The 25,820-nt window shown below is 44.4% G+C and overlaps 1 protein-coding gene across 3 annotated transcripts in view; it reads left to right on the forward strand.

Moving 5' to 3' along the window:
• The window catches only part of OLFM1 (olfactomedin 1), a 51,674-nt gene that overhangs the window by 18,051 nt on the left and 7,803 nt on the right, over positions 1–25,820 (forward strand). For 2 of the 3 annotated variants that reach the window (XM_034793838.1, XM_034793837.1), the window contains exons 2-5: positions 2,507–2,656; positions 8,267–8,422; positions 11,459–11,678; positions 25,480–25,586. In XM_034793838.1, coding sequence (XP_034649729.1) covers positions 2,507–2,656; positions 8,267–8,422; positions 11,459–11,678; positions 25,480–25,586 — 633 coding nt within the window. Of the gene's footprint in view, positions 1–966; positions 1,341–2,506; positions 2,657–8,266; positions 8,423–11,458; positions 11,679–25,479; positions 25,587–25,820 lie in introns of those variants that run through there. The other variant, XM_034793839.1, reaches the window with a different exon arrangement.

Here is a 25,820-nt window from a genome sequence, read left to right on the forward strand (position 1 = left end):
CACAGATCCTTAATTTGCAGGAGGGGCACAAAGTTTGCTCTGGATTGGGGCTAGATGCTGCTGGCCCTTGTCTCCTGTGCCAGGCGCGTTTCTGTTAGCTGAGGTGAGGGTAGCGCGGCTGATCACTGTCATGGTTGGTTTGGCTGGCTTGGCTTTGTTTTGTAAAGTCGAAAGGTCTGGCCTGATCGTCCGAGTCCAGGGAAGCGAAGTGGGTGGCAGAGGCCAGTCATTGGGGTGGGGAGGGAAGGGAATAGCTCCGCTCCCAGCTTTGGTTGGCTGTGTCCTGCACCTGTGCCGGGAAACTGACTGGGAGAGGGTGCGTGTGTGTGTTTAAATGCTGTCCTTAGAGGTTTCCCAAGGGCAGCTCTCTCATCTTGTAGAGCCTCAGGAATGGGCCGGGTGGAAAATCCCAGGGGTTTCTTTTTTAGGGGGGCTGTGTGTTGGGGGGGATGGGGAGGAGATGAAGATGTTTTGCAGTTGTGCTGGAAGAGGATTTGGTCTTAGAAAATCTAATTGTGCCATAGTGACTTGTCCCATTCCCTTCCCCCACCTCCTCCTCCTCTCTCTCTTTCATGTGACTGGGTGTTTCTGGGTTAATCCAGGAATCTTTTGGTTTCTCATTAAATAGGTTGTCAAGATGGAGCTATTGGGAATTGAGCTACAGCCTTCATTTGCATAGCAGTGGGGCGAGATTGCCATAGTTAGAAGAAGGGCATGGTAAAGGCACATTCCCAGCATGACGGATTGCTTGGAAGGAAAGGCACAGAGCTTGTGCGCCCTGCCACTCCTCTCCTTGCAAAGCTGCCTTTGTGTGTTGGCAGCGCAGCTAAGGTGCCCCTCTTAGACCGCTGTCCTGTTACATAACAACCTGTTAGCTAGGAGTCTGGAGAGCATCCTGTGAGTGGAAAGTGGGTGTCTTGGGGAGGGGTTGGGAGTGAGGCTGGCTTCCCCTTTACATTTCCCTGACTGAAAAAATTTCAAAAGTTCCTGTGTCATGACATTTCCATATAGCTTGCTGTCAGGTGTAAGACCCACAAGAACGGATGCACTCAGATGCCTGGAATCAATAGTCATTATCAGGATGGAAAATGCATCAGGGAAGTTGCAAGTGCATTTTAGTCATGCCTTATGGTGCCCCTTGTCTTTTCTGAAAGGATACTATAAACTGGATTCTTATTTATTGGAAATGGCTGAGTATAACAATCCTTCTTTCTTCCCTTAGCAGGAAAGAATTGACACCTCTCACCTCCAGGCTGTATGCTTCTGTCTTAAAAAAATTAGCATTTTGCAGCCTCACTGTTTCAAGATGAAGAGTATTTGATATAGTGTCTCTGTTAATTGTGAGTGGATTTGGCAGTTTGTTCCCTGTTACAAGAATGTGATGTGACCCAAAATCATTTTAGCTGTAGTTTGTCTGTCTATCTATCCCCATACACTCCGTCCGTTGGTGTATCTATCTATCTATCTATCTATCTATCTATCTATCTATGTGGCTGTTTGCAAGGTTATTTACTGCATATTTAAGCACTAAACCAGCATCTTTCCTTCTAGCTGGTGAAATACTGGTCCCTTCAAAATGATCAGAGACGGTGATTAAATAATGTATTTTGCAAAATGTTGTGTGATTAAAGGGAAATGAAGGTCAGAGATCCTGCAGGGGCTGGGGAATGTGTTTAGCTTCATTGCTGGACTCCCTTTCCACATATGCATTATGGAAGCCCAGATCCTAGTGCTGATTACATCTTCAAGGTTGTATTCCTCGTTAGCTGGTGTGCTGTCTCACGGCTATTCTGGGCTCTTTCTCCTCCTTGGGTTAACAGAACAGTTTAAGAAATATTGCAGTGCTCCTGAAAATCTCCTGGGACACTTTGAATAGCGGAGCAGGGAAAACCGGTAAAAATGCTGGTTGCCTTTTCCTCATAAGAGCTAATTCCTGTTTCAGGACCTTGGAGAGCTCTGTAGATTCCCATTGATTGCTGCTCTGTTCCTGGAGTCAGGAGAACACTGACTAGTACATCAGGATGCACTTCGTTCTCTGTGTGTCAAGGAGAAATTGAGTGTGTGTCTTAATAATAGCATGGCATCAAGTTTCACACAGGCTGGGTGTGCATCAGAACTCACTTGAACTAATGATGCCAACCGACCCTCCTACCCCTTGATTTTCCATCCCACATATCCCCAATCTTCCCCATTGTGTCCATATTATCTGCTTCAACTCTTGCTCTCTTTTTCATGCCATCAAACTCTTTGTTTACCTGTCCCCAATCCATATTTTTGCATTAAAAATGCATCCTATCCTTCATATTTACTGGGCCCTGGGAGGAACCTTTCCTTTATTTATTCCATGGTTCCATTATGTTTCTATGTTGCTCTATTGCTGCTTGTTAAAAAAAATGGTTTTGGTTGCACTGAATACTTCCCATACATCCATTTCCCTACACTCTCGCTATCCCTCTAAGTGTCCCTCGTCTTACTTAACCCACCCCCTTTTCCATGTATCGCTTAGGTGTTGCCTACCAACCCAGAGGAAAGCTGGCAGGTCTACAGCTCTGCCCAAGACAGCGAGGGACGGTGTATATGCACAGTGGTGGCTCCCCAACAGACGATGTGCTCACGTGATGCCAGGACAAAGCAGCTGAGACAGCTCTTAGAAAAGGTAATGGGATGAGCCATCCTGTGGGAAGGAGGGAGGATGGTCTGGTAGTTAAGGCAGGTGGGATTCAAGAGATCTGGCTGCAATTCGTGGTTCTGCTATGGACTCCTTGAGCAATTCCTTCTGTGCCTCATTTCCCCATCTGTAAAATGGGGATGACGATAATACCTGCCTACCTCACAAGGTGTGAGGATCAATTCCTTCATGTTTGTAAGGTGCTTTGATGTTATGGCTATGAAGTATAAGTATCTAGATAGAGGGAGGTTTGTGAAAGCCTTTGTGAAATGTAATAAGATCAAAGATACATGATATTGCCCTATGTAATTCAGTCGGGGGAAAAATTCTGCAGTTGACTCTAATCACATTGGTTTTTATTGAATTAACACTTAAATATTTTCAAAGGGTGAGTCTCGAAAAGACAAGAGAGAAGCCCAATTAAAAATGAAGCCCAGGCTCTTTTAGCTGTATTGATATTAAAAAGGTTGGATAAAACAGCATGAGCCATCGACATCAAATAACATGGTCGTGAGGGCTTGTAGTTTTCTTCCTGACATTGACATTCGCATGGTTCGTTTTTAATAGTCTGCTGTCCGGAGAGATCAGAAGACACATCCCTGATTTCAGGAAATTCTCTGGATAATGGATCCCATTGAAGAAACACCGTTTCTTGTGAAATAGTGCCATTCTTTTCTAAATCTAAGTAGACTCTTGTATTGGGGCATGTAATTATCCCTTGTGTCTAAATACTGTACTATGCCAGCATCTGAAGTATGTGACACAATCATTTTTATCCTGATACCGGGAGGAAATTGACGTGTTAGAGCAGAGTAAAACACATTAAGTGCAGGTTTATGAATGTTTTGAGTGACTGAGTACTATAAACTGACACATGAGGCATTTCTCCTTTGTTTGTAGCATAAGCTTCTGGCTTTTGTTTCCTCACATAATGAAGAGAACATGCCCACCAGAACAAAATCTGAAGTAGGAACAGGGGCAGCACTAGTATCAAAGACCCATTGGCTTTGTATAACTACTCACCTGAATAAGACAAGCAGGTTTTGACCCAAAGTCCTATTCAAATGTAAACAGTGGGTGTGGGGTGAAAGACCTAAAATGTGATTGTTTCCAATGCAGAGGGTGTTGAAATATAAATGTTCATTGTTTTTCTTAGACAGCAAGCTGCTCTTGGGATGCCAGGGTATAAAGTAAGGGAAGAATGATGTGCAAAGTCAGATGCTCATGTGTGTGTTAACCTATCTATCTCTACACATACACCATCCCGTAAGAAAACCCACAGATAAAGGGGTGAGCCATAGAATCATAGACTTTAAGGTCAGAAGGGACCATTATGATCGTCTAGTCTGACCTCCTGCACAACGCAGGCCACAGAATCTCATCCACTTCTGTATCAAACCCCTAACCTATGTCTGAGCTATTGAAGTCCTCAAATCATGGTTTAAAGACTTCAAGATGCAGAGAATCCTCCAGCAAGTGACCCGTGCCCCACGCTGCAGAGGAAGGCGAAAAACCCCCAGGGCCTCTGCCAATCTGCCCTGGAGGAAAATTCCTTCCCAATCCCAAATATGGTGATCAGTTAAACCCTGAGCATGTGGACAAGACTCACCAGCCAGACACCCAGGAAAGAATTCTCTGTAGTAACTCCGATCCCACCCCATCTAACATCCCATCACAGTCCACTGGGCATATTTACCTGCTAATAGTAAAAAATCAATTAATTGCCAAAATTAGACTATCCCATCATACCATCCCCTCCATAAACTCATCAAGCTTAGACTTGAAACCAGATATGTCTTTTGCCCGCACTGCTCCCCTTGGAAGGCTGTTCCAGAACTTCACTCCTCTGATGGTTAGAAACCTTTGTCTAATTTCAAGTCTAAACTTCCTGATGGCCTCTGATCTGGATCTCCATTGAAACAAAATCCTTTTAGTAAAATGTAACTGCAGACACTTTTGGAAAACCTCCAAGCTCACAAGAAAGATTTGTTGCTGGCTGCAAGCATTCCTGCCCCTTTCAAGAATCTGACATCTTAACTCCCCTAGTTTTGTGATGAGAACTAGCCTCACATTTTTTTTCACCACAAATAGCAGAAGAAACATAACATGTCAAAGATGTAATTGTGTTTGGATTTTCCAAGGAGGAAAGCAACCATAACCTATTATTCACCTTTGGGGATAATAAAATGTTCCCATAACTGGTCTGAGCATAGCTGCATTTTTTGAGTGAGTAATTCTTTTCTTTTTTTCTTTTTTTTTCTTTTTGAAAAGTAGAAGAAATTTCTTCCTTAGAAATTGATGCTATAGGCTTTGCATAGAGGTTTTGGGAGTTAAGCAAAAGCTCAGGTTCAAAGTTGTAAAAAGCCAATCTATTCTAAAACACATTGACACCAACGTATGAAAATTAAGTTAGGGGGGCCAGTGAGTACCCCCATCTCATTCTGCTCAAAGGACATTGACATCACTTGGCACCTCATGTTTTTTAACTCCCCTTTTAAAGCAAAGTTACAATAAAACTTGAAAAAAATCTGGGTGTGCCCCCCATGCTACCACAGTGTAGCTCTCTATCCCCCTCTAGTGGCGAGACCACAGATGGAGGAATTACGAGTCGTACTGCCTTCAAGTGAATGGACTGGTCCTTTGCCTCAAGTAGTGGAGGCACATACATTTAGCTCCAGACGGCCCAGCAGGGGTATTGCTCATAGACACTACCCCCAAAGGATAGCACCCACAGACTGGGATGGTCAGGATCTAGGAGATATTATCTAGCAGACGTGGTTTGCTAGAGTCACCAGGCCAAATTCTGCTCCCAGTTACACAGGTATAAATCCAGAGTAACTCCATCAGTGTCAAAGAATCTGGCATAACTGGAAGCAGAATTTAAATCCCATCTTATTAATTTTTTGCTTCCCTAAGGTAAAATCAACTATTTTCCCCCTTGGCAACCGTTAGCTTGTCTATTTGCTGCAAAATGAGGTTTTATGAGCACTCGGAATATGTGAAAAAATACTCTTAACTAAGGTTCTTCAGGGGTTGTAAGTGACTGGAAGAAACTGAGGGAAATTTAAGACAGAGAATGTATTTCGGTCTCAAGTCCAGGAAAACACTTACTCACCTGCTTGACCTTAAGTCCATGAGCAGTCTCATTTAAGTTTAATCATGTGCTTAAGTGCTTTGCTGGATCAAGACCTTAAAATGCTAATGAGAATAAAAGATGTGGATCTTTAAATGATGAATTTGACATAATTGTCAAAGATCAGGAATAATAGTAATTGATATTTTAAAATGGCCACCATAGGTTGCTACTTAATTAAAAAAAACCCTTATTAGCAATGAACGGAATAGATTTGAACTTTACACCACACACGTCACTGAAAATAACTCGTTTCACTGTATGTCCTCACGTAAGCGCCCTTCTTTATTTGCCTTAAGTTAATTCGTGCACAGTTGGGCTTTTTATCGGGAGTGAGCACTGGCAGAATTAATTGACCCAGTTTTGGGCAACTTCAAACTTAATCCCCATTTCCATTGGCAGATGTACAAAGTGATCCCACTAGGCAGAGGCAGGTTTTCTCAGGGAAGGACTGGCTGGGTCAACATGATAAAAATGTCGTACAAATCCAGGCTGTAACAGACATGCCACCCAGTGCAGGCAAAGCTCCTTAGATTCCTCCCCATCCATTGCAGGCAAATTACTGCCTTACTGTTGACCACCTCTTTTTCTCCTCCTCCCCATTCAGTGCAGTCTACCTAAAGGCCTGATTCTCGGCAATGGCCTAGGTGGGGCTGGGACAGTTGTTGCTGGGTGTGGATGGGTAGTACTGCTGGAATTAGGTACTGAAAATTCTTTCTTCTCATCACAGTCCTGACCAGAGCTGAGAGAAATTTACTAGCCATGAAACTATTTGCACTGGTTGGACAATGAGCTTCTCCACCTTGGCATGTCACAAGCCATTAGACCTTGATGCATGGGTTCCCCTTAATTATTTGGATGTTACTTTTCATATTGTCCTTGTCATCAGATGTTAATTATGGGCAACCTCGATCATTTCACAAAACTTAGAGAAAAGCTGGCACTTGTCCCGTGGCTGGTTCCAGCAAAGTCCAAGAGGCCTGTGCTTCTGCTACCACACACATTTCCTACAGCCATGTTCAAGAGGAGTTAGACTGGCTCAATGAAGCTCCCTGGAGGAAATACTGAATGCCAGTCATCTCTTCTGTATCCCCCAAGTCCAATATTATAGCTTCACTGAGCATTGAATGTGCAAACAGGAGCTATTTGTGGTGGCATGGAACTCAGAGAGCTTCTTGGAATTTGTTTGCAGAGGAAGTTATGGGCAAGGTACAAAGAGTAATATTTCCTTAAGATTTGGGTTCTGATAAGAATTGCGTTAATTTCAGTGGAAGGTGTACCAGGCTTTCAGTCCCTAGTTTAGCAAAGCATTTAAGCAAAGACTTCACTTTAAGAACTGGAGTATTCCAAACTGAAATCAATAGGCTTCTAATAATAGTTGTTGTTATTATTGTATTGCATTGCATTGGATTTATTAGTATTGTGGTAACATCTGAGGAGTCCCAGGACTCCATTTTGTGTTAGGAACTGCACAAATACAGAACAAAGACTGTAAGCTCCTTGGGACAGGGACAATCTTTATTTCCAAGCTTCATTGCTTTCCTGAATTGGGGTCATAGTTAATATCCTGTAATGGCACAAATATTGGGGTGAGGGGGAATGGAATTTAGCGAATCAATTGACGGCAACCCTTCAAAATCAGGTCAGTGTTCTCACAACACTTCTCAAGGTGGAGATAAATGTTTTAAAACATTTGAAAACTGAGTTCTCTGGTGGTATCTAGCACTGATTCCAACCTTAAAAGTTATTGAGATAGTGGCCACTAAAATCAGAGGTCTCAAGTTGGTCAGACAGAAATGACAACCACCATAATCAGAGGCTACATTTGGAAATATTAGCCTTAAATCGTGACTGCATGTATTATTTGCCAGTTTATTCGGCATTGCCTACCTCTGAATGTATTCTTTGTGACTGGTGACATACAACTAGTAATAAAGAAAAGACCACGTTGTTTGAATAGTGAGGTTTTGGTAGCTGGGTCTAAAGCCTTCACTTAGGCAATCAGTGAATGTCTCCTTCTGTATATGAAGCAGTGATAATTCATACCTGAACAGAAGTATTCCTCTTAGTCAAATATTCTTCTGTTTAACTAATAGTCTTTCCACCTGCAAAGGCAGGCATTGTACGCTGGCTCAGCCAATCAGAGACACCATTAAGAGTCATACATTTTATACTTGACTACAGTCCTTATTTGCATTCATGATTGTTGGATTATTTTCTGGAGCCTGGCAGAATAAATGTTTATGAAACCAATTTGCTCTGTTTTGGAGCACATGGTCATAATACCATCAGATGCTGCTGATTAACTAGTAAATAATGTATCTGCTGATTCCTCTTTAGCTTTGTTGACTGAGTGGGAAAAGGTCAACGTTTTGTATGATGAGGCAAATGATGCTGCCTAGCTCCTATGAAAGCTTCCTCCTTTGACTGTGTTGCCTCTTTTTATTTTTTATTTCTTTGGACAGGTGCAGAATATGTCTCAGTCAATAGAGGTATTGGACAGGCGAACTCAAAGAGACTTACAATATGTAGAGAAGATGGAGAACCAGATGAAGGGGTTGGAATCGAAATTCAAGCAAGTGGAAGAGAGTCACAAACAACACCTGGCAAGACAGTTTAAGGTATGTACATCCTCCAGCCTGCTAAAGAGGCTGCAGTGTCTCTTCCTCTGCCCCAATATACCGTGGGCCAAATGATCAGAGAAGACAAAAACAATTCTCCAAACTTCTATGTAGATAAACCTACTGTGTGGCACCACCCCAGGGTTCTATTCCCACTGCATTCTGGGCCTTACTCAACAAACATTGATATCCACAAAAGTTTTGCCTGAATAGAATCAGATCTTGAATGCACTGAATTTCCAGGAAGGAATTTTCAAGCATGCATTGAGAATAGGTCTCCTAATGTACACTCTTACTTTGTAAAGATAAGGCCAAATGACCAGAGTGATATGGCAACAATGAGGAGGAAAAAATGCCGGTAAAGTGTATAGGTTGCTTCTTTTTCAGTAATTAGCCCAAAGTCCTCATGTTAAGTAACCTCAGTAAACAGGTAGGCAATTCCTATATTTGAGCATTAGTGTCCTCACTGAGTGAAACAGACCACTCATGGACCAAGGAGTGGGCAAGGATCTGGGGTGACAACCTGGTGCCTCTGAAGTCAATAGGAATTTTGCTGCTGACTTCAATGGGGTCAGGATTCCACTACTGTATTTCACTGGGTTTGGGGAAAGATCCCATCCAGACTGACATCATGGACCCATTTATTCTCTTCTGAAACAGCCCATGAGTTGGAGCATTGCTACCATTTACGTAGCAAATGGAATCCAATACTCCCGTGGCACCAGAGAATTTCCCCTTCACATTCTTTGAGAAATATTTTGATTACATTTTCTTGAAACATTTCCCCACATTTTTTAACAACTAGAGAGCTGGTTGAAACTTTTTAATTTCAAGATTTAACGGATGTTTTCAATTTTGAAATACCAACATTTTGAATTTAAAAAAAATGGGAAAGAATATTTGTGAAAATTGTCAATTTCACCCTCATTTTTCAACCAGCTCTGATCCTCAAGTTCAATTCTTCAGCTTAGATCTAAGGTTAGGACCTGCTAGACTGAGACAACTTTCAGCTCTAACAATGTGATTTTAATCCCCCCCACACACACACACCCGCACACCATGGTGATACATTCACTAGAGAGTGCAAATAAAAACACATAAAACATCGGAGGGGAACTCATCACTTGAAATAGAGGAGCATGGAAAACAAATAACGTTTCACTACATGGGCTAGTTTCCAATCTCATTCATGCCAGTATAAATCCGGAGTAATTCCACAAGACACTCAGATACCATGGTCCTAGGCATTGTATAAGAATCTGAAATGGAACTGTCACTGGTGCTATTCTGGATTTACATTGGTTTAACTGAGATCCGAATATTAGGCTTGGTAGAATAAGATTTTTATTTTTTTAAATAATTTTGACAGATAATATAAATGTTTATTTTTAATCTCCTCCCCCCCCCCCCAGTTTTTATCAATTGAAATTTTCACAGTTGCTCAAAATTATAAGCACTTTTTTCTGATTTTTATCGATTTAAATTTTCACAGTTGAGGGACAGTATGAGGGGTCAGACGATGGGGGCACAAAGATCATCATTATTTAATGACAGTAGACACTGAGAATCAAGAAGTTAAAGCTCTATAACTGTTAAAACACAAATTGCCACCATCATATATTGAAATGCACAAAATGAATACCTTTAACCCAAACTGTAGTGAGTTCTCAAGTTGAATTTTTCTTACTTTCCCTATCTGTAAATTTCAATTATTACTGATGGAAATATTTTTCCCTCGGTGTGTGTGTGTATGGTGAAATCGACGTTTATCAACATTTATCGATAAAAATCTAATCCTTCCAAGCCTACCTATTATGAATACTATCCAATGCTTCATTACATGGTAAGTGCGTGCATATTTACATGTGCATTGTTGTCTAAGGGATCTCAGCATCTTCAACAAAATGTTGTGTACTATGCCTTTAAAGACAGCCTTTCTTTTCATTAAAAAAAACCAAAACAGTTTGGCGAAATAATGGCTGTGTTTCTGGAGAACCAAATTAAAAATGATATTTTTAGCATGATTAAATAGCATTAAAGAATTGTTCATATCAATTGCTGCCCAGGCACAGGGCCGGCTCCGGCTTTTTTGCCGCCCCAAGAGGCGAAGCAGAAAAAAAAAACGATCGGCGGCACTTTGGTGACAGCTCAATCGCGCCGCTTCATTCTTCTGCGGCAATTCAGCGGCGGGTCCTTCGCTCCCAGGGACTGAGGGACCCGCCGCCGAAGACCTGGACGTGCTGCCCCTTTCCATTGGCCGCCCCAAGCACCTGCTTCCTTCGCTGGTGCCTGGAGCCGGCCCTGCCCAGGCATGATTTGAAATCACAGTCACAGCATTTTGTTTGTGCCAACGCCGGCGTTAAAATGTGAGTGGTTTGGAGTTGCGTTTGGGTTTTTTCTTATCATAAAACTATTTGTTTATGAATGGATGTCTGTGTAAGGCAGGTTAGTGAGCTAGCTCCTCAACAGTATTTCATTTTCTTGCTTACAGGGCTAACTTAAAAGAAAGTTTTTTCAATGCTGCAGTGACTGAAGAAGCAGTTCACTCCCATGTAACCATGAAAAGAGGGTCACAGAGCATTTTGCACCATGCATTTATTTCTTTATTTATTATTTTCCAAATTAGTACCATATCTCACAAAGGAACCTTGAACCACAACTGAGATCTTCCTTTGCATGCAATTGTAGATGCATTTCATGAATAGTTTGAAACCCTTGTCAATGCATATATATATACATAATTTTTTTAAAGAAAAAAAAAAAACAGAACTCTTTGTGTATGTGATCTGAAGCATGTAACCGTAAGATGTTGCATTCTAAAAATGACAAATAAAGGCCTTTCCCAAATATTTTGGTGTTCTACAGACTGTTTAATATACTCTTTCTAATACATCATTTGGACCAAAAAAATAATAATGATAAGAATAATTGTGGGGATAAGAACATTGCACTCACGTAGGAAGCAGCCAGATCAAGGCAGAGTGTTGCAGATTTTTGCACGCATAGCACTGAACCAAGCTTATTTTAACCTTGCAGGCAATAAAAGCGAAAATGGAGGAACTTAGGCCTTTGATACCAGTGTTGGAAGAGTACAAAGCCGATGCAAAATTGGTATTGCAGTTTAAAGAGGAGGTCCAGAATCTGACGTCAGTTCTAAACGAACTCCAGGAGGAGATTGGCGCCTATGACTACGAAGAGCTTCAGAACAGAGTGTCAAATCTTGAAGAAAGGCTCCGTGCATGCATGCAAAAATTAGGTAGGCTCAGAACAATATGGTGGCACTGGCAAAACACCAGCAATGTAAAGTACATATTACATCTGGAGGTAGCAGTGCTGACCTGGACATCTCCTTGTGCCTTCACTGCACTGGCTATAAGAAATGAGTTCACAAAGCAGGGTCCGATCCTGTAAACACATATGCACACGAGTAACTTTGCTACCGTGAGTAGCTACTCACCTGAGTAAAGTTACTCGTGGCGCAAGTGCATGCAGGATCATATCCTCAGTTGGACATGAGACTTTGCAAAGTTAGCAGTGAAATATGGTAAATAGGCTATTTTAAATACTGCTTATGCGATGCAAACACTGGGTCTCCATTTAAATTATGTATCAATGTCCAGTCTTTCTGCTAGCTAGAATTGGGACATACCATTTTAAATAATATGTATGTGGGGCATGACTTTTTACCAGAAAAGAGCACACCCTCACCAGAATTTGCTCACGTTTGTGTGTGGGCTGCAGCTCTATAAAGAATATAACACTCCACCCCACCCCACCCCAATCCATCACTTCCTTTCAGTGAAGGAGTAGAACTCTATCAAATCAGGCCAAGTAAATAGAAATTGTAAAGCACAGGCAGCCAGATTCTGATCTCATTGCAGCTGTTATCAATTGGCCATAACCCCACTGAAGTCAGTAGATTTCTTCTGGAGAATACACCTCTGTAACTCAAATCAGAATCGGGCCCGAGGTAGAGGGTGAAAATGTTGGCCCTTTGAGAAAAAGAGGGGATTCTGCATTCTGTGTACTTGTTGCAAGACATTTCCCCAACATTTGTTGACCTAGCTCCCTCCTGATTTAATTTTCCACTTACATTATTGACTTGCTTGTTAAGCAATTTAAGTCATCTGAACACATTAACCGATCCACCAGTCTATTTCGGTAGCACATTTGAAATTATACTCTCATGTGACTTCAGTAAAGATCAGCTGCCTTCTCATCACTGTATATTTTTGGCAAGGTACCATTTTATTTTTCTACTGTCTATGCTACTGGGATTGTTTCTGTTTGTTTTTAGACCTTTCCACCTTTGTTCGGAAGCTTCCTCCCTTTAGAAATTGATTGCTGTTATTATTTTAGCCTGTTATCTGTTACCTTGTAACCCACCTGTCAGCTAAAAGCCCACAGAGGAAAATGAATTCATTTAGAACATTATATATGCATAGACAAATTTCTATGGGAGCTGTGGATAAAATTTGCAAAAGTGTTTAAGTGACTCAAGTCGTTAACACAGTCTCTAGAGTATAAGTCTAATTAAACGTCAAAGGGACTTAGGCTCTTCCGTGCCTGACTCATTTTGAAAATGAAGCTTGGGCTCGTAAGTTACGGACGCGCTTTTGAAAATGCCACCATCTCTGTCTGTTGGGGAAGGGAAAAGCCCATGTCCGAAGGAAACTTAACGAGATTGGCCAGGTCCTCAGCCATCAGCTTAGTCTAAAGGAATGAGCTAGGCTGATTTACATCAACTGAGGATCAGGCTTCTTGATTTAAAAATAAAAGAACTTGGAAAAGCTTCTTTCTCCCCCTCCCCCTGCTGAAGAGATGCATGCAAGGCATGCCGCTGCTGCGCCTTGTTATTTACCATGTACAATATTGCAGTGGTTTTTGGATTGTAAAGAAAAATTCTCCACCTCTGTGCTATAGAGGTGAAATTCACAGCACAAAGGTCTATGCCCCATTTAAGACCTGAAAGTATGGCTTCAGTGGCAAATCAGTGGGGCATAGACCTCGTACTGGGCCCTCTGAGTTTCATTCTAAATATTTAAAAGGAAGATGGAATCTGGTTATTATTATTTATTATTATTATTATGGTAGTACCTACAGGCTTCAGATGGGATTGGGCCCACTCCCTGCCCCCAAGAATTTACAATCTGGACAGGCAAGAGAGGGGTAGAGCATAGGAAGGAAGTATCATTATCCCCATTTTATAGATGGGGAACTGAGAGACAGAAAAATTAAGTGATTTGTCCAAAGTTACCTAGTAAGTCTGTGGCAGAGCCTGGAATTAAACACACGTCTCCAGAGGCCCAGTCGAGTGCCTTAGTCACAAGAGACTTCTGTTGTGAGGAAGCAGCTGTCTTTACTTGTCTCTTTTGCCAGAAGAGATGGGGTTTCACATGAGGTAACAAATGGAGAGCAGTGATCTATTTTCTGTCCCACCGTAGAGAGCGTCTCTTCAAATCTACCATTTTTGGTTGTCTCTTATGTTCCCATCCTGTCTCTTGAGAAATAAGAGACTCTTTCTGTTTTTCACTGCCAGCTCTCTGCTGACCTTTAGTCACTTTAACTCTAGGAACCGCAGAGAGGGCATAGTAGGAAAAACTAACATTCTAGAGCAGAAAGAAAAACATCAGAGCTGTACCGGAAAGTGGAGCAGTATTGTGCTGTCAATATTTTAACCAAGGGCTTCTGTAAAGATGCACCCAGAACATGTGATAAATACCACACGGACCAAAGGTGTGTGTGATTTCAAGGAGAAGAATGGAGGAACTGGGGAATCTAATTTGAGCTAAGCAAATAATTGGCAGTGAATAATTATTTAAACAACACAGCCCTCTTTGTCTATTGGCAAAAATTCCTTGGATCCAGTCGTTACCCTAATGTGTGTGTTTGTTTAAGTCCCATTAGCTAAATAACTTACTTAATTTTTGTTTCTTTTGTAGCTTGACCACAAACGCTCAACTGAGGAATTCAGTTGCTTAGTTGGGATTGGTCAGAGGTGTCACATCGGATTGTTCCTCTTCTTTGACAGCATGACTATGTGTAATCCTGTATGCAAGCACTTCTTAGCAGGAATGCTTGCGTGCATGAATGTAAAATTCAGTTTGCATGAAAACTCACCCGTGTAACTTTGAAATGAATTGTTTTATTAGGAGCAACATTGTCATACCTTGATGCTCAAGGTTAGTCTCCTAAATCCCTATTTGGGAACCTAAATGCAAATGGACTGAGCATCACAAATCCTGAGTGTATACAAATCCCATTGGAGTCGATGGTACCTATAGGAACTCAACACCTTTGATTGTCAGGCCGCTTGTATTTAGGTGCCTGATAGGGTTTTAGAAACTTAATTTTAAATACTCAAGGTCGGCTTCCTCAAATGGTGTGAATCAGCACAGCGTCACTGACTTGTGTCGAGCTATGCTGTTATACACCAGCTAAGGATTTGGGCCCCAAGTTTGCAAATGTTAGCCTGCCATTTTAGCCAGTTGCTTGAAAAGAAAAAGGACATGGGGAGGAGAGGAAAGGGGGCATTGAACATGGCTGAGGTGAGCCTGTTGAAAAATACAAGTGCGTATTTGCAGACTGCTGTATTCACAGCTCTCCTCCAGGAGGATGTCTGCGGCACTTGGCAGACAAATGTGAAGTGCATTTGCGGGAAGCATTTGCACCTTTTCCCTGAGAACCGCCCTGGGCGCACGGAGACTGCAACAGCATGTGTGTACTGCTCCTTTGAAGGAGGAGGTGGGAGAGAGCCATTGCTGAGAATGCCTGCTCCGGGGATATGATGCAACAGGACCCAGAGAGAAGGGGCCAGCTCTTTTCAGTGGAGCTGTGGGGACTGACACCAGCTGAGGATGTCGCCCAAGGTGACTCCATCAGGTGCAGGGAGCCCATGTTGACCTTCCCTTGAGTTTAGTGTCAGAACTTTAACGAGTGGCTCCAGATCCATCCCAGTATATCACTGATCTCGGGTTCCCTGAGGGGGAGAATTTCGGTCTTTTGAAAATAAGCCTCTTCGCATGCTGCTGATTCTGCTTCCTATCTCACTATTACCACCTGTTTAGGACCAGACTGTGAGGCACTCACTCCAATTGAGTAGCACCCGACTCCGCAGGTAACCCCACCCCACTGATACCACTGGAACTATTTACCGAGGAAGGTACTACTCAACGTGAGTAAGAACCTGGCAGCCTGGCCCTCAGTGGAGTTTATTAATACTCAGCTCCTGGGGTAACAAAGAATTCCTTTGTGCACAGCCCCAGTCTCTGTCCAAGCATTGGGGTCCCATTCTCAGCTAGGTTACATCAGTTTTACGCCATTGATTTCAATTGTGATAGGCTGCTGCAAAACTGGAGCCGCTCAGCAGTGGAGTGGGTCCTTTGATTTCAAGCCCTGAACATGCAGGATTTCTAGTACATTTCGGAGCTGGGTTCAGTCAAACCCATTGTATTCCCCTTGGAATGCTGCTGAGTAGGAATGCGTTTTGAAAGCTAAAGGTATGGTTGTCAGAGATGCTGGCAGCTGTAGTTCACTTCATTTCAGCACCTCTGAAAATCAGGCTATTGCAACACCGGCAGGTGTTTTGCTGCTGGGGAACTAGTGCTGTAAAATGAGCACTAAGGTGGGTGTTAAGAATGGCAGGTCCTTCCCACAATCTACACCAATTATCCCCACACTGGCTCAGCTCCACGTTGGGTAATTGCATTCTCCCTACATGTGCTCAGATCCTCTGCTGCTGAAAGTCTTTGTCATCCCAAAGCTAACACTCTGGCCTGGCGCTCTTCACTATCTAGCCCAAACTGTTGTCGAGTGGTGCTGTGTGTTGTTTAACATGTTTCATCTCAGAGGTAGTTGCACTGCAGTGATGGATGAAGTGATTCTTTTACATAGGTTATAAATGTTTTTGGGATCTGCAACAGGGTAAAACATTTGGGAAAGGGTTAAGGGCTCCTTGCCAGTTACATGACTCAGCAGGGAATTTAAGGGAGAGTGTGGGCTCTTTTAGGGGGAGATGAGACAGACAAGGGGGAAAGATTCTCTGTTGGTCTGGGGAATTGATTTATTTTGGTGTCATCTCCTGAATTTTGTGCTTGAATGATAAATGGGCTCAGAGACAAGCACCTGAAACTGACTTAGGCATGGCCTTGATTCCTTCCTGGGCTGATGAGATAGCCCAGTAATTTACAGAACACTTCGGGATAAAAAATCCCATGTAGAGCAGCCCAGCTGGGTAAATCATGCAGGCAACCTTCTGCAACTAGGTATTGTATATTTTAAATAGGTTTGCGTTGGCCATGCTCACCCTCTTCGTTTTTTGCTTTCTGTCGCCATTCATAGATCAGAGTGTTAGTGGCTCAGATATTTGCAGGGAGTGAATTCTACAGCAAGCATTTGTGGGACTAGATTTTGCAATTTGTGCTTGCAAGTATTTGCCCTGGAAATGCTTCTATGCTTGCCCTGTCATGTAGTTTAAGGGGTAAACTGCAGCTAACCAACATGGATTAAATTCCAAAGGTTCCTTGCTACTTCAGAGTATATAAAACGTGAACATAGAATTAATTGATTAAAGTCATAGCAAAAAATTCACCGATATTCCACCAGCACAAAATGAACCCAAATGTGCTGACTAAGTTAGTTGTTAGTTATTTGCTCAGCTCTATAACTGGGGAAAAAAAATTGTATTGGAGACGTGCAAAGGAACCTCAGTGAAGGATCAGTGCTCTATTGTGGTAGGCACTGTACAGACAATAACAAAGAAAACAGTCTCTGTCCAAGCCATGTTCACAGTCTAGAGGGTATTTACAGTATTACTAATTTAAAAAGCTACTAAATACCTGGCCCACATTGGCCTGGCCAGCTTGAAGGTGCTTGACTTGTGACAGAGACATCTCACAGTGTCTGAGGGCCTCTTCCCAATTCCTTGGTATTTTTCCTCCGGTAACCCCCATTGCTTTGAGCTCCACACTGCTGCAGAACGATTTGTTTTAGACAACGTCCCCCTCCCCCTATGCTTTTTTATTTCTCCTAAGCTTTACTGAAGAATCAATACTGAAAACATAGCCTGACCCTGGTGTGTGTGTGTATCTATCCAAAGGCAGGTTCCGTTTGTTGTTCCGTTCACGTTTTTTAAAGATCGCTATTTATATGGCGATGTGAAGGTTTCTATTCAGGCGCCGAAGAGAACTCTTGCAGAAGTAGCGAGAATATCACTCAGAATTGCTCCTTGAATTAGAGGACAAGTTTAAGATAGCAGCTGCTCTCTGCAGGTTTGGAATTCTCTCCCTTTCAAGCTTCCCCTTGATTCTTAAAGCGCTCCCTTTACAGGGATTAAGAAGAATGTGCACACCCTAATACGAAATGGGGCTCAGCACAGAATAGGGAGCTGATCCCTAAAACAAAACAACAGCAACAAAACTCTGCCCCACAACAGTACAATTTAGGGACTGGAGGAGTGTGTTCTCCCCCCACCCCTCACTACACACGCATTCATCCTTCCCAGCTGCATTTCGATTAGCAGTCAGATTAGAGGTCTCCCAGGCAGAAGACAAAGGCAAGATCAGTGCTGAGCTTTCTAGTTGCTAAAGAAAAATCTGTTTCCACCCTCAGAACTGTCCTTGCAAAGGAAGAGAGTCGATCCCGATGCCCCCAGTGTTACAATAGGGGTGTGTAAAATCACACTGGACTAGATGCGTCTCCAGTGAGTGCAAATGGAGGTGCATTGCTGGATTAACAAATTCAGGGCGAAAGTCTGACGGCCTGGGGATGGATTGGGTAGTGGGGACGAAGACAAAGGGGGCTTCTCCCTATGCTTCCACACGGGCGCTGCAGCCTGGGAATCCGCTCCCTGGCTCAAAGGGGCATAACCCTTCCCCCGCTGCCACCTCCGTGCCCTGAGCTGTCTGCTAGCATCTGGGTGAGTTCATATTATTCCTTTAAAAGCAGATGTAAAGAGCTCGCAGTTCGGAGCGCTTGTAACCCACACACCTCCGGGGTGTGGTGCTCTGTCCCATTTAGTGGCACCAAGACCACTTAGCTATGGCTATAGCAGACTCATTAATTTCTAAGGGCCGTGAGGCTTTTAGCTTGTGCAGTAGAAGCTCGTACACTAAGCTCCAGAGGTCTCAGGTTCAATCCTGCCTGTTGGCGACCGGGGTCTGTTGGCGTAACACGCTCACTCAGGCCACACCAGCAGAGTGTCTGAGGCGATCGCTCCACCCCCCAGTAGAGCCCTGCCACTGTCCTGCTGCAGGATACAAATAATTTCCCTTGACTTCCATGGGACTCCTCTGCCCGGGGGGGCAGAATCTATCCCCAGCAATGAAGCAAGGCCCGAACTTGGCCTGGTGTGCTGGTGACTCACAGTAACCGTTGAGTCTAAAATCAAACAAGCCCTTTGCCATGAATCTAAAGATCCTATGGCTTTAAAATGGCTGCTCGGCCACCACACCTCGTGCACTGGCTGTGCAAAAAGAGGTGTTTTAACCCCTATTACAACCCTAGTGAAGAGATGACAGCCGTAGCTGGAACCCATGTTAGCTGGCTGAGGTATGCCCTCGCCTCCCTTGAGGGTGATTTAGTGAAGGCAAGGTCAAAAGACGGGATCATGTGGAACCCCAGTGAACTGAGCCTTGAAAATATCAGCCATAAACCATATTTGCTGAGCCAGCCTGGTGTTTGGCATGAGTCTGACTGCCATTCTCTAGCCCTGTGCAGTCGGGCTCTACAGGACCCCAAATAAATCTGACATGGTATTTGGAGAAATGTAGGGCTGGAAGGGACCTCAAGAGGTCACCTAGTCCATCCCTCCAGGCTGAGGCTGGACTAAGTATGCTTAGACCATGCCTGATAGATGTTTGTCTCATCTGTCCTTAAAAACCTCCAGTGACTGGAATTTCATAGCAGTTGTACAGTCGTGTTTGTTTTTTCAAGCCCCTCCTTTTTCCCCCTCTGCATCCGGGAATAATTTGTGGAGACAACATAAAGCAAACCCAAGTCATTTTATGTGAGTCTCACCACCCAGTGACTTGAAATACCCTCCAAATGTCTGGACTTGCATCACTTAAGCACCATAAATGGGTCCCTGAAGCACTAAAAGAGTCCGAGGAAAAACAAGCAGAAACACCGAGCTATTGGGGGGTTATTCGGGTTTACCCAAATATTGGGATATTCAGTATGAAAAACATGAGTGTGAGTATAAAGAAGCATAAAGATCGTGACTGAGCCGTGAGCATATTATTATTAATTATTTCTATTGTGGTAGCACGCAGGAGCCCTGGGTAGGACTCCATTGCGCTAGGTGCTGTATGAACACAGAACAAAGCGGTGGCCCACATATCCCTGCTATTTGTATTTTTTGAGCCCAGAAGGGCTGAGTTTGCTATGTAGGCAAATACTCAGCACCTAAGCGTTTGAAAGGGTTGCTCTTTGTTGCTCAAGAGTGAGCCCTCGGGTGGATTAAGGAGCATAATTTAGGAGTTCCAGAAAGAAGGCCCAGTCAATGAGGAGTTAAAAATTAAAAGGCTCTGTGACAGGCAGTATTGTTTAATGGTTAAATGAGGGGCCGCAGAGTCAGGAATTTTGGATTTTAGTCCCAGCTCCGCCGCTGACTCATTGCACGGTATCTCCTTGAACAAATCAGATAATTTCTTTATGCCTCAATGTCCCAAGATGTAAAACGGGACGACAATCAAGAACCTTAACTAGAGTGACCAGATGTCCCGATTTTATAGGGACAGTCCCCATATTTGGGGCTTTTTCTTATATAGGCTCCTATTCCCCCCACCACCACCACCCGCTGTCTGGATTTTTCACCCTTGTTATCTGGTCACCCTAACCTTAAATCACCAGGGCCTTTTGAGGCATAACTCATTAATGTATGCAAAGCAATTCAAGATCCGAGGCTGTATATGTGCAAATTATTTATAATAGACGGGCCATACAAGGATCCTATCCTGTGAGATGCTGAGCTGGGTTCACATTGACGAGTCTCCATGCCTAGCAGAAAGAATTCAGCACCTTGTCGAGTTTTTCACAACACACAGTTCCTCACAGCTTATATCCAGCAATCACTAAGCACATGGCATGAAAAAGACCGTTGTGTAATGTCTGTAGTTGCTTCGTGGCTGGAATGAACAAATGCCACTAGAAATTCCCAATGCAATGCAAAGATTGTAGCTGCCCCTCCAGAACAATAACACCTAATGACTGATGTCGTCTTACCTTAGATGGAACTCAGGTGGCTAAACCGATAATGCATCTGACTTTTAATATGAGAGTCCAGGATACAAGTCTTGTTCAAGTGGTAGGTTCTTAATCCACATGATAAATTTACGAATGGGATTGTATGATGGGGTTACCTGTGATAGCAGGGCCTGGACTCAAAGACCCAGGAACTTCCTTCCAGTCCTATGTTTCTAAATCCTGGCCGTGTAGCTCCAACTTTTTAGATTTTGCCCACTGGCACCTGCGGCTCATGACAGATTTAAACCATGAAAGAGACTTCTAGCCTGGAATACGATCAGCCCTAGTTTTCCACTGGGAAACTCTTATAAATGTGTCTCCAGCTAAATGCAAAGTGAGCTGTAGTCTAACTACTTGCAAACAACGCCAGTTTACCGGTATCAGCTTTAAAAAAAAAAATCAATGGGCTTTATACAAGTATTCGTTCCAGGAAAATAGAGGGCTAGTGAATAAATTGACAGCAATGTAGTGGTATGAGAATGGCAGGGAGCATTTGGAAGCTCAATAGACAGAGGCTGGTCTTGTGCAGGAAAATTTGCAAGAAATTACCCACATATTCTTTTAACTCTTTGTAATTCTTTCACCAATACTCATCCGTGGCTGAGAGGGATTTAGGCTGAATTCAGTCCATGTCAAGAAGCATTCATCGTTCAACCTACATTCTGGGCTGCATGGACGCTCGGCTTTTTGGCCGCGCTCTCCTATACTTCCATCCCATCTCTGCTTGGGGTGAGATCATGCAGAATAGCCCCAGTAGTTACTTTAGAACATATCAGATGTACGGTGGTAGGCTGAAGATGTGCTGCAACGCATGGAAGCAAAGAATCATATCTAAAGTGAGAGATTTTACTCTGGGAAGTCATGACTGGCTAAAGAATGGTATTGTTATTGGTGGGGGTCAGGGACACACACTAGGATGGTGGTATTTTTTTATTGTCTAAGGCTTTGTCTTCATTGATACAACGAGGGGTTTTGTTGTTTGTTTTGACAGCAAGCTAAGAAACACCAATAGCTATGTCCCCGTAAAATCTTAACTTGGGACAAAGCACTTGTAGTGTTTACTGCCAGGTAGCTAGGCGAGGTCAGCGCTACATCACCCACCCAGGGCGACTTACCCTAGTTTACCTTGTAACAGGAAAGTGCATTGCCTCCAGTGTCGTTTGACAGTGGGAGAGCTGACATGGCTTCCCGGCACCTTTTGCCTTCCTGATTCTAGGCTGTGTTGGGGACTCTGGTGTAACTTAGACAGCCCTAGAGGCCTAAGTTACCACAGCCTCGCTGGGCTGGCTGATGGGCTACAGGGCGGCCCAGAATTTCCACAGAGCTGCATGATGTGTCTGTGTCCCCGTCCCTGATGCGTTCCTCCCACCTTCAGCCACACCCGCAGCATGTCCCTCATGCCAGGGCTTGGGAGGGGGGCCTCAGAAGGCCGCTTTACGGCTCTCTTTCACAGTGTCTCTCAGCCACATTCAGGGCTTTTAGGGAGAATTTAGGGGGCTTTTTCACTGCTCTGATGCTTTTGCCCTGTGTAAAGGGGCTGGAGTAGAGGTAACAATCTCACCCACTACTGAATAGCTAAGAAGCCGTCCAGTTGGCTAATTAGAACAGACCAAATGGAAACTCAAAGAATAGATATCCCAGAAATCTTAGGCATGTACTTAACAGCTTAAAACCAAGGGCCTGATTTGAACTGCTGTAAACCAGCACAGCTTCATTTACTTCAGTGGAGCCACAGCCAACTTACCCCTGAGGGATCTGGCCCCTGATTTCCAGTTTTGGCTAAAGAAACTATGTTCGCTGCAGTTCAGTTCAAGCATCAAAATCCATTGACAATAGCATACGCATCACTTTACTACTGAGACCTTCTCCTTGACTGAAGTGTCACAGGTTTAACAACCTAAAGATCAGAGCCAGCGAACACCTTCCCAAGTTTAGTTTGCATTGTTATCCATATTCGTCTACCCTTATGTCAGCTTATAAAGGACACGGTTCTACAAGAGCTGCTTTGCAGAACGGGTGCGAGGGTTTTAAACGACTGCTCCTGTAGCAACAGTACGTTCAGTCTCAGTCGGCAGATTCTTCTGCTGCAGCTTGCTTTGACTTTCCCCTCGTCGTTCTTTAGTGCGTATATGCAAGTGTTTCAACAGCCTGGGATGGCAGCGTTACTGAAACTTGGGGGTATTATTGTAAATATGAAATCACCATATGGCTATATTTTAGACACTAAAAATGAAGCGCGGAAGACATTTATTGGTGTGAATCCTGAGAAAGAGACAAGATTATATTTTACTGTGTGGAACCATGGAAGAGATAGATTGATACAGAAAATTGAAGGAGCAAGGCGAATGGATGAGTGGTTAAGACATCAGAGCCAGATTTTTAAAGGTATTTAGTCACAGATAGGTGCCTTTTCAAAAGGGTGTAGGCATGTAACTCCCCTTGAATTCGGTGAGTTTGAAGTCAATGGGAGTTAAGAGCCCAGGTGCTTTGGAAAATCCTATCCAAATCCTGAGGCAGCTAAATACTTTTTAAAAATCTGGCCCTTAAACTTTATGTAAGGGGACTGTTGCCCCCTTACTAACATTCAGTGGGGTGTTTTGGTTGCTAGCTCCCAGCACTGAAAGGGGAAGGGTCGATGGCAAATCAGGAGCCTGAGACTGACAGTCCCCAGGGGCAATGGGGAGAGGCCAATGCTCCAGATCAGCCTGATTGACAGGGCGGGCAGGCTAATCAGAGAGTCAGGAGGCCAGGGTGGGTCCCGTCCTCCGTGGAAACTGGAATGGCCTGAGTCAGACAGAGTGGGGCCGAGCTAAGGAGAGGGCAGGGGCCCGAGCTAAGCTGCTGGAAGCAGAGTTGCAGCCCCAAAAGCCAGAGCACAGCCCGGAGAGAGCAGACCTGCCCTGGGACCAGAGCTGTAGCAACCAGAGCCAGAGGGGCCAGACAAGCAGCCAGGAAGCAGGTCAGAGCTGGGAGCAGAGTCACAGAAGCAGCCTGCAGAGCAGAGCTGTGCTGGGGGCAGAGCTGCAGCAACCAGAGCCAGAGAGGCCAGAGAAGCAGCCCAGGGAGCTGAAGGCAGAGCAGCAGCAGCAGCCGTGCTGAGGCAGAGTGGAGCTGGAGCTGGGGCTGGAGCAGTCCGGAGCTGGAGCTGAGGCTGGAGCAGTCCAGAGCTGGGGCTGGGGCAGTCCGGAGCTGGAGCTGAGGCTGGAGCAGTCCGGAGCTGGGGCTGGGGCAGTCCGGAGCCGTGTGCAGTCCGAGTGCGGTGAGCAGCTGGGGAGAGTGAGGGGGACCCTGGGCAGTGGGCCCAGCACAGGGAGACGCCTCAGCCAAGAGGCCTTGCAGGCCAGACTTGCAGGGGGATCATAACCCCGACTGGGCAGGGGCGACGCTGGGAAAAAGGGTCCTGCCACCTAGAGCCTGAGAGCGTGTGGCCACCGCCAGAGCAAGTGTCCAATCCACAGCGTCTCTGCAGCACAGACAGGGCCTGAGAAGCAGGCCTGGGACCTACAAGGAACAGATTGAACTGCCCTGACGTTCCAGAGACACTGGTTGTAATGTTCCCTGCCACAGAGCAGGGTGATGTGTTTTCCTCTAACCTTTCCCATTTTTCCTTATTCTTTTTTTAAAATTAATTGTTAATTAAACAACTTGTATTTGCTTTAAATTGTATGAAATGATCAGTGGGTCAGGGAGGTGCCCAGTGCAGAGAGAGTACCCCGGAGTGGGGACACCCTAGCCCCTGTCCTGGGTGACCACCGCAGGGTTGGGGGTCGAGCCCCCCAGGAATCCTGGGCCCAGCCTTGTCGGGGTTTATGAGGACTCTGCCAGACAGGAGAGTGGAAGGGAAGTCCTCAAGGGCAGGGAGGCCTCTGGGTAAAGGAAGTGGGAGCGAGGACTCGGATCCTTTCGCTAGCCCTCTTCACCGGGGTAGTGCAGAAGCCAGGAAAGTTCCCCACAATAGCGGGACCATTCCCCCGCTTACATAATGTTCCAATGCGCATGTGTTCAAATCCCAGTTCTGGTAAGCTCACTAGCTTGGGCAGTGCTTATATCACTAGACTAGTGATTGGGAGATCTGGTCACAATTCCTGGCTCTGCCACAGACACACTACATGACCGTGGGCAGATCACTAAGGCCAGATTTTCGGAGATGCTGACCACCCAAAACTCCAGGTAAAGCCAGCGGCAGGGGTGTTGTGTTTCAATTGTGTAGCAAGAATTCCCTACCTCACAGGGCGTTGTGTGTGAGGAAAAGACATTACTGTTTGTGAGGCGCTTAGATACTATGGTGCTGGGCACCAGAGAAGCTGACAGATAGGTACAGGTAGATAGTTTTGCTGGGAAGATAAGTATATTTATATATGATGCCCCACCTTTTTAACCTGTCCGAGGAATGTCTGGAGACTCAGAATCGGCAGCACCAGGTCTGTTACAGCAAAACTGAACGGTCACTAGTCAGGCTAATTTCTCAGCCTAACGCTGGCTAACTCTTCTCCTCATTTGCTGTTCTGCGACATTCGCAGCACGTTTGTTTTCGGGAAAGTTCATTTTCTTAGGGGCACGGTGATAAGGACAATTGTTATTAAGCGGAATGAAACAAACAAAAGCATCCGACAGCTGTTCACAATCTAATTGCCCTTAATTAAACTAGCTCCCTATCAACTGGAGAGAGGCAATGTCACAGCAACGCGGGCGAGTCTTAATGCCTGTGTCACCCCTCAGAGCTGCTAAGTTCTGAATGTCTCAAGTCTGCCACACACGCTGAAGCCTATTCACTCATTCGTCGCATTGCTCACCGACTTTCCGCTTTTTTACAGCTTGTGGGAAGCTGACAGGAATAAGTGACCCAGTCACAATAAAAACCTCTGGATCAAGGTTTGGATCATGGATGACAGATCCTTTAGCTCCAGAAGGTGAAAACAAGGTAAGATTACAATGTTCCCCTCCCCCCGTCCCACACACAGCATGTCCCATGTTACTCAGAGCTCTTTGCAGCAAAGCACTGAGACTCTGAGTAGAGGTCCACCATCACATCTCCAGTCCAATGCCCACTGAAGACAGTGGAAAGACTTGATGCGTCTGAGCTTTATTGACCCTGTCTCACTGCAAGCATATCCATACAGCACTTATTAAACTCATAAGGTCCTGCTCAGCAGGT

Source organism: Trachemys scripta, chromosome 17 (genome assembly GCF_013100865.1).
Source record: "Trachemys scripta elegans isolate TJP31775 chromosome 17, CAS_Tse_1.0, whole genome shotgun sequence".
NCBI classification, from domain to species: domain Eukaryota; kingdom Metazoa; phylum Chordata; order Testudines; family Emydidae; genus Trachemys; species Trachemys scripta.